The 14,744-nt window shown below is 30.5% G+C and overlaps 2 protein-coding genes across 2 annotated transcripts; both read left to right on the plus strand.

The window, feature by feature from the left end:
• Nucleotides 1-3,988: 3,988 nt before the first annotated feature.
• Nucleotides 3,989-4,735, plus strand: LOC105778424 (uncharacterized). Its single transcript, XM_012602134.2, has one exon. The coding sequence runs from the start codon at nt 3,989-3,991 to the stop codon at nt 4,733-4,735; it is 747 nt and encodes a 248-aa protein (XP_012457588.1).
• Nucleotides 4,736-7,087: 2,352 nt separating this feature from the next.
• On the plus strand, nt 7,088-11,551 carry LOC105776791 (external alternative NAD(P)H-ubiquinone oxidoreductase B2, mitochondrial). The gene is made up of 10 exons (XM_012599704.2): nt 7,088-7,242; nt 8,001-8,283; nt 8,369-8,575; nt 8,791-9,041; nt 9,211-9,430; nt 9,539-9,643; nt 9,723-9,995; nt 10,078-10,199; nt 10,476-10,595; nt 10,768-11,551. The coding sequence occupies exons 1-10, from the start codon at nt 7,154-7,156 to the stop codon at nt 10,853-10,855; spliced, it is 1,758 nt and encodes a 585-aa protein (XP_012455158.1). The 5' UTR covers nt 7,088-7,153; the 3' UTR covers nt 10,856-11,551.
• The last annotated feature ends 3,193 nt before the right edge of the window (nt 11,552-14,744 follow it).

The raw sequence follows: 14,744 nt of genomic DNA on the forward strand, positions 1-14,744 counted from the left end.
GTACTTATTACTTCTCCGGATTAAGAGTATGATTTTGTCAACTCATAAAGTCAGATCAATACTAAGTCAAAAAAGACGTCGTTTGATTTAGTGTGGTTAGGCATACAGTTGGAATTCCGAAAGGAACGTTTCTAATGGTTTTCTGTGAACACATTGGCGTGCCAAGTGGAGATAGCTGTTTGGTTCCGTCAAGGGAGGTAGTAACCGGATTTAAATGCCCCACGCGGTTGAGGGCACTGGTTCGAGCTAGGCTCTTCTAGAACGCAAAGCTGCCAGAGTTCTAAATCACGAACGTTTCGTGGTTGTTCGATCGGTAAGGGTTAGTTATTGGACGTTCCATAACTAATTTACACAAGGAAGAGTTGGTGACCGAGGCGTCCTTGGTAGCTATAACTAGCTTATTGGAAAAGGAGAGTTCATCCAATTTCGAGGATCGGTTCAAAGACGAGGAAAATTCGCGCCTAAAGCTGAGCTCATTCTAATTTATTTTTCTTAATATTTATTTCACAGTTTTTATTATTTTGTTTTCAACTTTTACTTTTGACGTTATTTTTCTGTTAATTTCAGGTTTTCAAATTTTTATCCCCCCCAAACGTCTTGGGCACGACAATGCCCACATAAATCTGGTCAGCGGTAACAATTCTGATAAACCGGTCTACGAGATATCAACCCTACTCTCTATACTGCATGATTTGCAAATTAAGGCGTAGATTTATATTGGTGGATTCGACACCCATCACACAACATGACATGTGATAAGAAATGATAAAAAATAAAAATCAATAAAAGTTATAGAAAAATTATAATTTTTATAATTTTCTTTACAAATTTTATATTTCTTTACATTTTTTAATTTTCTCACAACTTTATAAAATTTTATAATTTTTTCTATATTTTCTATATATTATAATTTTTACGGTTTTATACAAATTTTATAAATTTTTACGATTTTTATAATTGTTTTTTTTATTTTTATCACTTTTTTGCCACATGTCACGTCGTTGTTGTGGCATGTTGTTACTTTAACTGAAAAAAAAGGCTTTTTAATGCATTTTGATAGTTTGAATACTTTAATTGTTTTTTTGAAAAAGTTTGAAAACTTTTTACATCCTTAAGCCTTTAAATTTTTTAGATTCTAATTAAATCATTAATAATATATAAATCAAGTTTTCTGTTAACTTATTTATTAATTTAAACATTAAATGTTAATTCAAATATAACACAGAATATAATTAAAATAGGTGAATAAAATTATAAACAATAACCTATTGACTGGGTGGCTTGAATCCATTGAGCTAAAAAGCCAATAGTGTTGCTACAATTTAAAAAAACTCTTTCTTTTTTCTTTCACTTGACAGGTCTATGTTGGTCATGTCTTAGGTACCTTAAATTTGAATGTCCAAATTAATGGATGGATTGATAAAATGATTTAATTGATTGAGGACTTAATTAGAAATTTTAAAATTTTAAGATTAATTTAAAATCCAAATCATAATTTATGGACAATTGATGTAATTAACTTTTGTTTTACTAAATTTAAAAATGAGATTATTATAAATTTACATTTTATTAAGGGTGAGTATTTGGTATATTGGCAATGTACCTTTTTTATTTTACCAGTAATCTTAGAAAATTGGCATGTGTGTTTTTTAAATATTTTATTATACCGGTATAGAACATTTGTTAACCCCTTGCCTAGATATTGTTTCAACTAACATCATTGAACACTAAGTTATTCCTAATTAAAATACATGGATTATATTTTAAACACGTATATCGACCATATGAACAACTTGGATATTATGTGTTTTATATATAGTGTCATTAAAATTGACGAGGTTGTTTTTTCTACTTTTCTTTTTTAACATATCATACCCAATTAATATCCATGCTTTAAGTTTACACATATTTAAAATTTGATCAACACGTCATTCTCGAGCTAATATTTAACGCCCCAACTTATAAGAGGACCTGATTAGTATAATATTGATACTTTAAGGACTCTCAGTTAAAACATTTTGATATTTAAAATCAATTAACCCTTTTCTTTATGAAAATCATTTTAACTAACATCATTAAATACTAATTAATTTTCCACCAAACAATTAGGATTAAAGATGGAAGAAAATGCTTAAATTATCCATAACCTTCAAACAATGTCATTAAAAAGTTTATATAAGTTTCAAGTTTTTATACTTTTCGTAGATCCCGAATTTAATTTAAGGATTTAGTTTCTATGCTTTGTAAAATTTAAAATTCAAGTTCATTGTTAACATCGTTAAACTTTTTCTATTAGATTCACTTGTGTGACATTTTGGAATTAAAAAATATATACTTGGAAGCTATATAACCATAAAAAAAAGTATTGAACCTAAATTTAGTAAAAAAATTTACAGTATTAACAATTAAACTTGCATTTTAAATTGAAAAGTAAATGAACCAAATTCTTTTAAATAAAAGTAGAGATAATAATTTCCAAGTGTATCAAAAAGTACATAAACTCTGAACATATTTTAACCTCATTAACCAGATCTAAGTTGTCAATGCAACAAGTTCAGCAAACGTGTTAAATATACTTCATATAAGATTCGGGATATTTAACACTCAAATTAAGACAGGCCCTAATTGATATGTATGATACAAATACTTTGAGTATTCAACTAAAACATTTTGAAAATTATGACCAATTTAGAATCGAGATTATAGCTTAGGTACACATGGTGAAATTAACCCTTTTAATAAAGATTGCCTTAACTAATATCATTAAACACTAATCAATGTTATAAAGGGAAAGGCAAAAGATAACTTGTAAATTGACTCTTAATTACATATCCATTGGGAAGAAGCGATAACAAAGGTATGGGGAGTGATGAAGAGTTCCAAAAATGGTTCAAAATCTCTTTTTAATTCGCTTCAATGTCTTAATCCTCGGATTAATACCATTAACCATCTTTTAATATTGATATTATGTCCATTCCATTGCTAACAAAATCTCCATCTCCATTTTCGATTCCCAAAGATTTTATTGGTTTAAGATTTATTAGTTTAATATACGAGGTTTACATTTTCAATTAGATAAATTGGGAGTACCTAAATTAAACTTGTTTATGGATTAGGTTATTTGTTCTACTTTGAAGGCTCGTTTGAAATTTGAACGAGTTTAAGTAGAAATATTAATTAAGCTTGAAAATGGGTTTAGACAAAAAATAAAACCCGTTTAAAATATGAACTAAACTTGAACTCCAATATTTAAAACTCGAGCTTAACCGCTTTTCAAGTTTATAATATGATTTTTATATTATATTATATTATATTGTATAGATTATACTACAATGTAAAATTGTTTATGCTTAGATTTAGTCATTTACAAATGGAATAAATATAAAAGCTATACATGAATTTTTAATTCAATTCAATTTTCACAAATTATTGATAATATTATCGAATTAATACTATTTTATATTGATATAATTATATTAATGCAATATGAAAATAAATGTGTATATTTATTTCTTTAAATGTATATAGTTGAATTAAAATCAAAGCAATTCAAAATTCATATATATAATTATAACAAATTAAAATTTAAATATCAAATTATACATTGAACTAAAGTTTATGTATAAACTTGATATTTATCCCTTTTAAAGTCTATATTTTGAACCAACCGAACTTGAGCAACAATTTATAATTCCAAACTAAATTTGAATCCGATCCGATCCGATCCATCCCGAGACACGAACTTTTAGAAATAAAGAAAGAGTGACAATGGTCATTTAGGTAATTGCATATTAGCAGCAACACTTTCGTTATATTCCATGCCTCACTCTTACGCACTCTTCTCACAAAAATGTTATTAATAAAAACAGAGACTTGCCATAAAGAGTGAAGCAACAGTGAATTAAGCACTCCCCCCTTCTTTAAAAACCCTTCCAACAATAGAACTCCTTTCCTTTCCTGCCAAAAATTTATTCTTCTTCGTTTTTTAATGGAAGGAATTCATAATGTGAATCCTTGGGATTGCTTCAAATCGATCGAAATCACCACCACCACCATGGTTTCAACAATTTCCAACAACAACGATCCTCTTTTCTCTTGCATCATCACTGTTTTCATTTTGATCCTCCTTTATTTCCCACATAGATTTTTTTCTCTAAGAATCCTTTTCTCTCCCGTCCTTGTTTTAACCGCTTCGCTGTTGTTTTCCCTCCTTCGTCTCGGTGTTACCCAGAGAACCCAAACGGAAACCGCCGGGAAAATTATAAGCCCCGCTGTGCCCGAGGAAGAAGATAAAGAAGAAGAAACGGATTCTTCCCAGGGAGAGCTCAAATGGGAGAAATGCAAAAATGACCCAGACCTTACAATACGAAGCTTTGAAGAAATGTTCGTCGAATGGGACGTGAAAGCTCCGTTAGAGGTCATATATGAAGAAGGAGACGAAGAAGGAAAGGATCCGGATCCGAATCAGAATCAGAATCAAGATCAAAATCAGACCCATGGTATTGAAAGGTACCCATCGTTATCACTTTACTACCCGGAATCGGACTCGGATAGTTCTTCTTCTACGTCGGAGGAAACGGATTTTCCGGAGATCGGAGAATGGGTTTCGTCGGAGAAGATTGGGTACAGGTGGGAAGAGGAAGATAAGGAAGGGTTGATTGAGATAGTACTTGATAAAAGAGAGATTGATTTTCATGGTGAAGATGATAATTTGATAGAGATTGATATTTCTTAAAGGGTTTAACAGGGTTTAGCTTAAGTTAAATTAATGTTGCATTAATCAAAATAATCAAACGATTAATTTTTTTTAGAAAGTATAAAAAAGGGAGAGATTTGAGGTTTTGAGAATGTTTTGGTAATGGATTACCGTTTTTGCATGATATTAATGTCTTAAAAGTACAATTAGTCACTAAACCCAAGAGTTTTGATTGGGTAATGAGATGACTGATGTGCAATTTTTCTTTTTTAATGTAAAAGTCATAGAATGTACTGTGAATAAAGAAGTTGGTTTCCTTTAAGTTTTGAGTTTCGTTATCGAGTTTTAGTTTTGTGGATATAGAAAAATAATTTAAAAAAAATTGCTGTCTTATTTGAAAGGTTGATTCTGGATTTAATTGATTTATTAATACTTGTTTATGGGTTAAATAATTTAAGGTGGGTTTGGATGGACAACGTATTTATTTGCAGTTAATGTAAATACAACGGCGACAATGAAATTAAGTATTGTAGTGTAAAACAATAAGTCATCTAAACGCACCGCATCATATATCCAAACCTACACTTACTCGACTAGATCAACCTTTCGTAAGCTTTGGGCAATTATTTTTGTCCTACGATTAAAACTAAAACTTAAATTAAATAATATTAACTTAGGACAAAACTCAAACTTAAATTAAACAATATTAACCTTTTTTTATAAAACATATATTTTATTATTTTTAAACAATGAGTGATCTATTTACTCGGTGGCTCGATCAATTTGGTCTATGAATACCTTTAAATTCAATGCAGTTATTAAATATTTGTCTTTTTTAAATACAAAAGCTAATTTTTATCCATAACTTCTTTTCATATTTAAATCTACAATCTATATAAAATATAAGTTTAAAAAAAATTCAACCGATGAGAATATTTTTATTTTCTCTCATATTAACAAATTGACATTTAAAAATATTTATTTTAATAAGTAACTTTTATTTTTATATTTATTAACATAATAAAATAAAATTATAACTTGAATAGAAATCTAAATATCAATTAAAATTTAAGTTTAAATCTAAAAATAACATCCATTATTGGCGTTAATGGAATAGGTCCGATAAATCGTTAGAACGTAAGTAATATAATTAAGATAATAATAGTATTTCTATAATATGTCAATTAATTAGTTTAGCTTAGTTGGTTAAGATGTTTGCTCTTTTCCTTAGTACCTTGGTTCAAATCTTGTTGGTAACAATTTTGAATCTTTTTGTACTTGTTGCTATTGATGTAATGTTAAAGAGTTAATTGATTAAAATAAATAAATACAAGTACAAAAGATTCAAAATTTATTTTTCAAAATACCCAAAAGCTCTATATTTTAAAATTTATCGAAATGGGCCCGGTATTTTATTTTTTGACCGTTAGAGTACTTGTTTCTGTAGCGCCAAAATCGCGTCCACGTCAAGATCTCGCTGGCGTGGGCGCTTTTCTGACAGCGATACTACGACATCGCTGGACGTGGACGCGAATTTCCTAGAAAAATGACCATTCCGGTAAATAATTAAAAAATGGGCCCATTTCGATAATTTTTTTTAAAAATGACTTTTATTGGTAAATTACCCTTAAATATGTCATAATTTTTATTTTATTTATTTTTACGCGTTTATTCAATTACAACATAAATACAAAAATTAATTAAAAAATCTAAAACTACTTTCTACAAATATATACTGTTACATTGATGAGAATTGATATGACAGTCTTCATTTGGAATACTATTACATCGATTTGACTTTTGCCAAAATTTGAGCTTTATTAGATCCCTAAAACTCAATTTTTTAGAATTTATTTAATGGCTAATTTTTTTAAAAAGCCGATTTTCAAAAATATGTAAGGAAATATACCTTTTTCGAATTTAGTCAATTTTGAATTTTTACATCCAACCACCCAATTGCTCACTCATGATTTTAGTAAGTTTTCTTTCAAAAGAAAGTAATTTACTAAAATTTGAATGTTGAGCGCTAAAATAATCTAAAAAAGAGAATTAAGACCAAAATAAAAATAAATAAATATTAAGGGCTAAATTTATTATGATAGACTTTTAAAAATAAATATTTATGTCCAAATAATTGAAAAAAAGAATTTTATTAACCAATATTACAATAAAACCCAAAGTGTGGGAATTGAGCGGGCAAAAAATAACATCAGGCCCAATTCAAATATAATTTCAATGGACCTCATAAAAATATGACCCAATTGATGACTAATTCTGAACGATACGTGTGGTCAAAACCAAAATCTCGTTACACGTGCCGCCATTCCCTTACTTCTCAAGTCACTGAAATGGGAAGCTCTCGTCTCCCATTTTTTCTCCTTCGCCAAACTCTTCATTTCATCGTCTTCAAGAACTGCTACTGATCTAAAGAGCTAACCAAAAAAAAAAAATAAAAAAATGAGAAGCTTCAATTTCTTCGGTAGATTATGTACGGCTTTCCATGACTATCCTTCTCTTTCTAAGATCATCGTCGTCTCTACACTCAGGTGCTCTGCATTGTTCATTCACCATTTCTTTCTATATATATATATATATTCATTGTTATTGTGTTTTGATTTTACGAATTAATTTGTTTTGTTAATTTTTTCAAGCGCTTGCGAAATGCACGTCACTTGTTTTTATTTTAGTTACGATTTCTGATATCGTTGAAGTATTGATCTCTTTATGATCTCTGATTTTATTTATTTTTTGTTTGGATTGATATGATTTCGGATGAGTAGATTTGTTGTTTTGAGGTGGAAATCGATAAAAGGAGCTGTCAAATCGTTTTAATGATTTGTTGAGATAGAGAATCTGATGCAGTGAGTAAAATGAATAACTTAAACTGAGGTTTAAGCTCTTTCGTTTTTGTTGAGACTAGAGATACCATAGAAATTTGAATTACCGGAATTTGTGGTTTACGAGGAAAATGAATACTCTGTTTGGTTCATTAAAATGGCGAAGAAAAGAGAATTCGCATTAAGAATGAGAAAAAACAATGTGGCTTGATTAACAATTTATCAAGATTGAGTTATAAAATAAAATTTATATTTGAAGCACTGATAATGTAGGAATCTATGCACCGACAATGAAATAGATGATACATCATCAAAAGTTTTAATAATGTACTGATAATATATAGAATTATATTTGATCACAGTAAATCAGATATAAATCCTAAAGAAGAACTGCATATTTTTCTTTCTATTGTTACTCTCCTTGAACCAATCTAACTTTTCTCTTTGGGCTGGCATTTCTTGTGCAGTAGCGGAAGCCTTATAGCTTATTCTGAGGCAAACACAAACAATGGAAATAGAGGCCGTGTTGCTCATGCTGATGCTGTTGCATCCAAGAAAAAGAAGGTGGTGGTGCTCGGAACTGGTTGGGCAGCAATGACTTTCTTGAAGAATCTCAATAACTCTATTTACGAGGTGGAAGTTGTGTCTCCTCGTAATTTCTTTCTCTTTACCCCATTACTACCGAGTGTTACTTGCGGTAAAGTAGAAGCTCGTAGCATCGTTGAGCCAATTCGCAACATCATCAGAAAGGTAAGTAATATTGACTGAAAATAAGATGATGTATATCAGAAACGATATTGTCTGAAGATTGTTTCCCTGTTACATGCTTGAGCAGAAAAATATTGACGTCAGTTACCGTGAAGCTGAATGTACCAAAATAGATCCTGCAAATAATAAAATTTACTGCCGTGCCACTGCAAATACCAATTCAAAGCGGCGAGAAGAGTTTGCAATAGACTACGACTACCTTATTATTGCTGTTGGAGCTCAGGTTAACACCTTTAACACCCCTGGTGTCGAGGGAAATTGCCATTTCTTAAAGGTAAACATTTCTTTTATGTTTATCATCTTACTGCCCAGTGCCCACTACATGTACTATCTTAGAATTAAGATATGGCTAAGCTGGAGTTAGATAAAGGAAATAATTTAGGAAATGAATGCTGCTTTTGGGAATGGAGAAATATGTTGATCTGAGCCATTTTCATTCGCTTATAGCATTTTTTTTTCATTTTGGAGCATCATGATCCTTTTTTGCAGGAAATTGATGATGCTCAGAAGATTCGGCGGAATGTCATTGACGCCTTTGAGAAGGCAAGCCTACCAAATTTAACTGAAGAGGAGAGAAAGAAAATTCTTCACTTTGTGGTTGTTGGTGGTGGCCCTACAGGTGTGGAATTTGCTGCTGAACTTCATGATTTTGTGAACGAAGATGTGGTCAAACTATATCCAATGGTCCAAAACTTTGTGAAAATAACAGTTCTTGAGGCCACAGATCATATATTGAACATGTAAGAATATGAATGTTATAATCCCTGAGTTATAACTTAGTAGCACTAAGGTTTCCATCTTCGTTACAAACCTGATTGCCGTTTTCACCAAGAAACTTTAGGTTCTGGATTCTTTACATTCAAAGTTTGGACTATTTCAGTTCACGATTTGAGACATTCTTGTTTTCAGGTTTGACAAAAGAATCACAAAGTTTGCTGAACACAAATTTGGAAGAGATAATATTGAAGTGAAATTAGGATCAATGGTTACAAAAGTGACTGAGAATGAAATTTGTACAAAAGCAAAAGGTAGCGACAAAACAACTTCTATGCCATATGGAATGGTTCTCTGGTCAACCGGCATTGGGCCACGTCCAATCGTAAAGGACTTTATGAAGCAAATTGGTCAGGTGAATTACCTTTGGACCTGTAGAAGTCACCTCATTGATTAACTGTCTTCACATTCGTTATACAAATTAGTTTACACCCTTCTAATTATGTTAATTGAATGCAAACAGGGTAATAGGCGTGCTTTAGCAACTGATGAATGGCTAAGAGTAGAGGGAGTTGGTAACGTTTATGCACTTGGTGACTGTGCAACTATTAACCAACGGAAAGTCATGGTAACTATTTGCTAAACTTAGCCATTCCTTTATGAATTTTTGTTTATTTATTAATAATTTATTTTCCAATACATTTTAGGAAGACATAACAGAAATATTTAAAAAGGCAGACGCGGATAACTCGGGAACGCTGACACTCAAAGAATTTCAAGATATCAGTAATGATATTTGCGAAAGATACCCTCAAATGCAGCTTTATCTGAAGAGCAAACCAGTGCGTAACATTTTCGATCGTCCATCCCAAGTCAAAGGAAAAGCTTCAAAAGAATCAATTGAGCTGAGTATTGAAGAATTTAAATCTGCTCTTTCCGAAGTTGATACTCAGTTGAAGAATCTGCCCGCGACTGCACAGGTAATCATTTTAATTTATTTATAGTAGAGTTGAACTATGTGACAATGACTACTTACACAATAGCCACCTGCCGATGACTCAGGTTGCAAATCAACAAGGAGCTTATCTCGCTAAGTGCTTCAATCGAATGGAAGAGTGTGAAATTAATCCTGAAGGTCCCACTAGGATCAGGGGAACAGGTCGCCATCGTTTCCGTCCCTTTAGGTACAAAATGAACTTCTATCTCATCTGTGCACATTGTTCTTCTGCTTCTGTCTTTCTTGCTATAATCCAATTTATGGTTTTAGGAAACTGGCGACAACCATGTTACATTTTCACATTAAATTGTTATAGTTTGGTTCAAAAGTTTACTATTAACTTGTTTAAAGATCATTCAATCTTGCCGTCTTTGGGAAAGAGAATTATATACCTATGATATAACCCCCCCCCCCAAAAAAAAAAAATTTATACACTTACCATAAACACTGGTGATTATTACAGGTACAGGCACTTGGGACAATTTGCTCCTTTGGGAGGGGAGCAAACAGCTGCACAACTTCCTGGTGATTGGGTCTCAATCGGACACAGCTCGCAGTGGCTCTGGTATTCCATCTATGCAAGGTACTAAGTAGCTTCTAGACCAACCTTTTTGCTTCCATATTCAGCATGAACTTCATTTTTTTTTCCCTTAGAAACTGAATTGGCGAGCCATAATGAAATATTTAGGTAATCTAATTTTATAGGCTAAAAATAAGAGAGTCTAAATGTATTTATTCCCTTCATTTAAATTCAGCAAGCAAGTAAGCTGGCGTACAAGGGCATTGGTGGTCTCCGACTGGATACGACGTTTTATTTTTGGGAGGGATACCAGTGGTATTTAAGGTACATTAACAGGTCTCTCTCGGTCTAGCGTTTGGAGGTACTGCTACATAAACATATTGGAACGCTGTAGAGGTTTTTTGGTATAAAGATAAATTTAGCTCTTAACATTTATCTATTTTGTCTTTTTGGTCCCAATTTTTTTAAATCATTTGGCCCTTAACTTTCAAATTTTAGTGAAATTGCTCTGTTTTGAATGGAAAAATTGGCTGGACTGTTAAAATTTTAATGGCATTGATGTGGCAATTCATATGAGTACTTTGACATGGATAATTTTTTCTTGTAAATTTTTTTTGAAATTTATTGAATTTATTATTTTTTTAAAGTATATGTGGATTATCATGTGAGTTGCCAAATTAGTGTGGTTAAAATTTTAACATTCCAGTTAAATTTTTAATTAGAAAAAGCAATTTGACTAAAATTTAAAAGCTGAGGGTCAAAATGTTAAAAAAAAATCAGGGCCAAAATTACGGAAAAGGTAAATGTTAAGGGCAATTATTATTATCCCAATTTTTTTCCTTAACCTTTTCTCGATTCATTCATTTAATAATCATTGCTGCAAAATAGAGCTTTGATCCCTTGGCAGTGTTTTCACGTTGCCAAAATTTTGGAATTAGTTGATTCAATCTTTACATAGGGAAATTATGTACCTATTCTCTCTGTCGTTTTTTTGGAGTTATCTGCTTTTTTAAGCTAAATTTGTAGTTTGATCTCTCGTCTACATTAAAATTTAGCTTAATTTCAAGGTTTAATTTGTTTTCCACAATACTCTGGATTTAAAAAATATATATATCATACGAAGAAAAAAATTGAAAGAAATATATTGAAATTTAAGTTATATGGTTTAATTTATTACTTAAAATTTTCATAAAAGTTCATCCATGGTAAAAGTATTACGAAAGTCTTCGTATTAAGAATTGAATTGCCTTTTACTCTTTCACTCAAAAATGAACAAATTAATTCTCATACATTAAATCGAATGACAAATCGATCTTTTGTTAAAATTTCATTTATAGTATTAGAAATTAGTTCATGTATGTTAGTATGAGTGTTTGGTTTTTTGTTAGCGATGATAGCTTTTTATAAAAGAAATGAATAAAATTATTAATAGAAAGTGCTTGTTTGCTTTCCGACCTATTGTTCAGAGATTAATTTTTTTTTCATTTTTTAATGAAAGAAAGTAAAGTACAATCAAATTCCAATCAGCTCCAAGTATTTTTATCACTCCATACACCACTCTGGATTGGCCCATACACTTTCAAAAGCTGTGCTTATTAAAGAAGGCCTGAATCAGCCAGGGATTGCTGGCCCATATTTGAAACTCTGTCTATAAACAAAACTGACATAATATTCTGGGTTGCCGCTTATGGTGTTTTCATGCAATCAACTTCTTTAATCTTGAAATGGGCTCTTTTATATGCAAAATTACAAACGACCGAGCTACATTTTCACGAGTTGGTCAAACTTGTGTTTTTCAAGTCCACGATGATTCAAAATTTCAAGTCTTATTCGAATTTTTTTTTCTTATGTCTGATTCGATCGATTTAACGTTGAATGAAGTTTAGGGCAACATTTTTATATCAAATCCAACGAATTAATTTGTAAAATTTGTTTTGGCCATCGATGTTTAATGATATGCTGCTCATATTAGATTGGTGTTTTTCCAAACATTATTCTGAGGTTTAATGTTTTTTTTATTTATTCTGACATAATTTGATTTTTTTGCACTTCATTTCACGAATAATGGGATTCTTTTTATAAGGGATTTTTTTTTAACGTTCTACGTACAATGAAATTTCCTATTCTCAATGACCTAACATTTCCAGAAGTCAAAACCGTTAAATAAATGTTCATCCAAAATATAAAATCATATCTCAATTTGTTGCTTCGAAGTTTGAAGCAAGATATCCAAATACAAGCCAACGAGGTTTGGACTCTATTGATTAAGTTGGGATTTCGAAATTTTGAATATTAAAATTTAGATTTTACTTATCCACAATTATAATGTATGAATTTTAAACTTCTTTATTTGTATGTTATACTTGAGTTTTATTAGATTTTTATTATTATTATATTTTATTAATTTAATTTTATATTGTGATTATTCAATTATATATTTTATTATCTCAAGTTTTTATAATAATAATTTTAAAAAGTATATATCACGAAGTTAGGTGAAATAACAAATATATCTTCTCTCTTAATCAGTGAATAAAGGTTCAATCCTCGCCATAAATATAGAGTAATTTTAAAACTCATGACTAACATCTACTCTCTTGATTTACTTACTAAATACGAAAATTTAATTATTAGACTCCTATAGACAAAAAAAAAAACAAATACCCTTAAAAAATAAAAGTGGCATCATCAATTCATCATCAAAGCCCCAACATTCACATTCAAATGTCGATTAACTTTTTTTTTTGAAAAGTTTCTTTATCCTCCCAAAAACCGCCACGTGGAATCTCCCCTACTCTAGTAGGCCTTTGTCATTGTTTTCGGTTGGAGTGGTCGTAGCAAGTAGCAAGGTGTACATAGATTGGACAATGATGTGAAACTTTTATTGAACAAAGGATGGCCTGCAAGAAATGGGTTTCTAATCTTTGGGGGGACAATAAACGAGTAAGTGTTTTAATCCTATTTCAAAACATGTAGTACAAAATATCATACTTTCATGAAATAATTGCTTTTCTGGGTTTGATATTTATCAGTTTTCAGTTATTATATCGAGTCACAGTTAAAATTGAAGTTTATTATGCATTACTATTTAGTGGATTTATACCGATTAAATTTTAACTCGATTAATATGAATATTATTGTTAATATAAAATGACATATCTTTGAGTATGCTAAAATACATTACCTTCCTGTTTATACATTAAAGAGGGACTATACGTAATTTTAAACATTATGTCAAATATATCAAGGTAAATGAGACACGAGAGCATACACAACCTTACTTTACTAGAGTCCCATTTTACCAATTTTTTAGAACGAGGGACAAAGTTTTTTAGTACATATTTAGACCCTATACCACAAATTTTCCTAATAAGAGATTTGAGTTATAGCATTAACTCAAGCTTTTAGTCCAAGCTAAATATTCAATTTAAAATTGATGATAATTTCAATCTTTGAGGATAACAAGTTTGACTTTTTTAATTTAATATTATATGATACTTAAGATTGAGCAAATGTGGGATAATTTTATTAGTTTTTTGGGTAGAAAATAAAGCTTTGGTGATTAATTAAAATTATCAACCCTAAATATATTTTGCTCTTGAATGCAATGCATGTTGAATATGCGTCTCATGTTTTGTGGCGGGTCAACAAGAGCAATTAACTGATTCATCCTACCTCCTGCCTCCTTAGTTATGCGATCAACAATCTTGTTGTTATCTCTCAAAATATGTTGATATTTTATTTCTCAATCATTAAAAATCTATCCATGCATCATTTGAACTTCGATTACATTATTGACTGTTGTTAGTCTATTGCGCAGAATATCAATTAACAGAGCATTACCACTTTCTGTATAGATACAGATATTAACTACGTGACAGACTTCAAAGAAATGTAAAATAAATTGCCGAGCTAACAAAAAAATAATTTTAATATTATATTTATGAAAACTCAAATCTAATTTTTAAATATTGTTTGCTTTGTCTTAAAAGTTATATAATCTTGAAATCTGATTATATGTGAAGCTGATACCCTTAAATCAAAAAAAAAAAAACAACCACCCTCTTTTGGAAATATTTTTTTAATGTACAACTCATTATAAGTTCTGATTATATCTGTTATTTTTTGGCATAATGCTTAGAACTACCCATAATCTCTCCCTAACTTATAAACATGAGGATAATGCGCTTTAGCACACTCGAACCCACGTCC

Source organism: Gossypium raimondii, chromosome 10 (genome assembly GCF_025698545.1).
Source record: "Gossypium raimondii isolate GPD5lz chromosome 10, ASM2569854v1, whole genome shotgun sequence".
Classification (NCBI taxonomy): domain Eukaryota; kingdom Viridiplantae; phylum Streptophyta; class Magnoliopsida; order Malvales; family Malvaceae; genus Gossypium; species Gossypium raimondii.

Coding starts and splice junctions, on each gene's coding strand:
- LOC105778424 (XM_012602134.2), top strand. CDS start 3,989: ATGGAAGGAATTCATAATGTGAATCCTTGGGATTGCTTCAAATCGATC.
- LOC105776791 (XM_012599704.2), top strand. CDS start 7,154: ATGAGAAGCTTCAATTTCTTCGGTAGATTATGTACGGCTTTCCATGAC. Junction 9,431..9,538: donor TTATGAAGCAAATTGGTCAG/GTGAATTACCTT, acceptor GAATGCAAACAG/GGTAATAGGCGTGCTTTAGC. Junction 10,200..10,475: donor CATCGTTTCCGTCCCTTTAG/GTACAAAATGAA, acceptor TGATTATTACAG/GTACAGGCACTTGGGACAAT.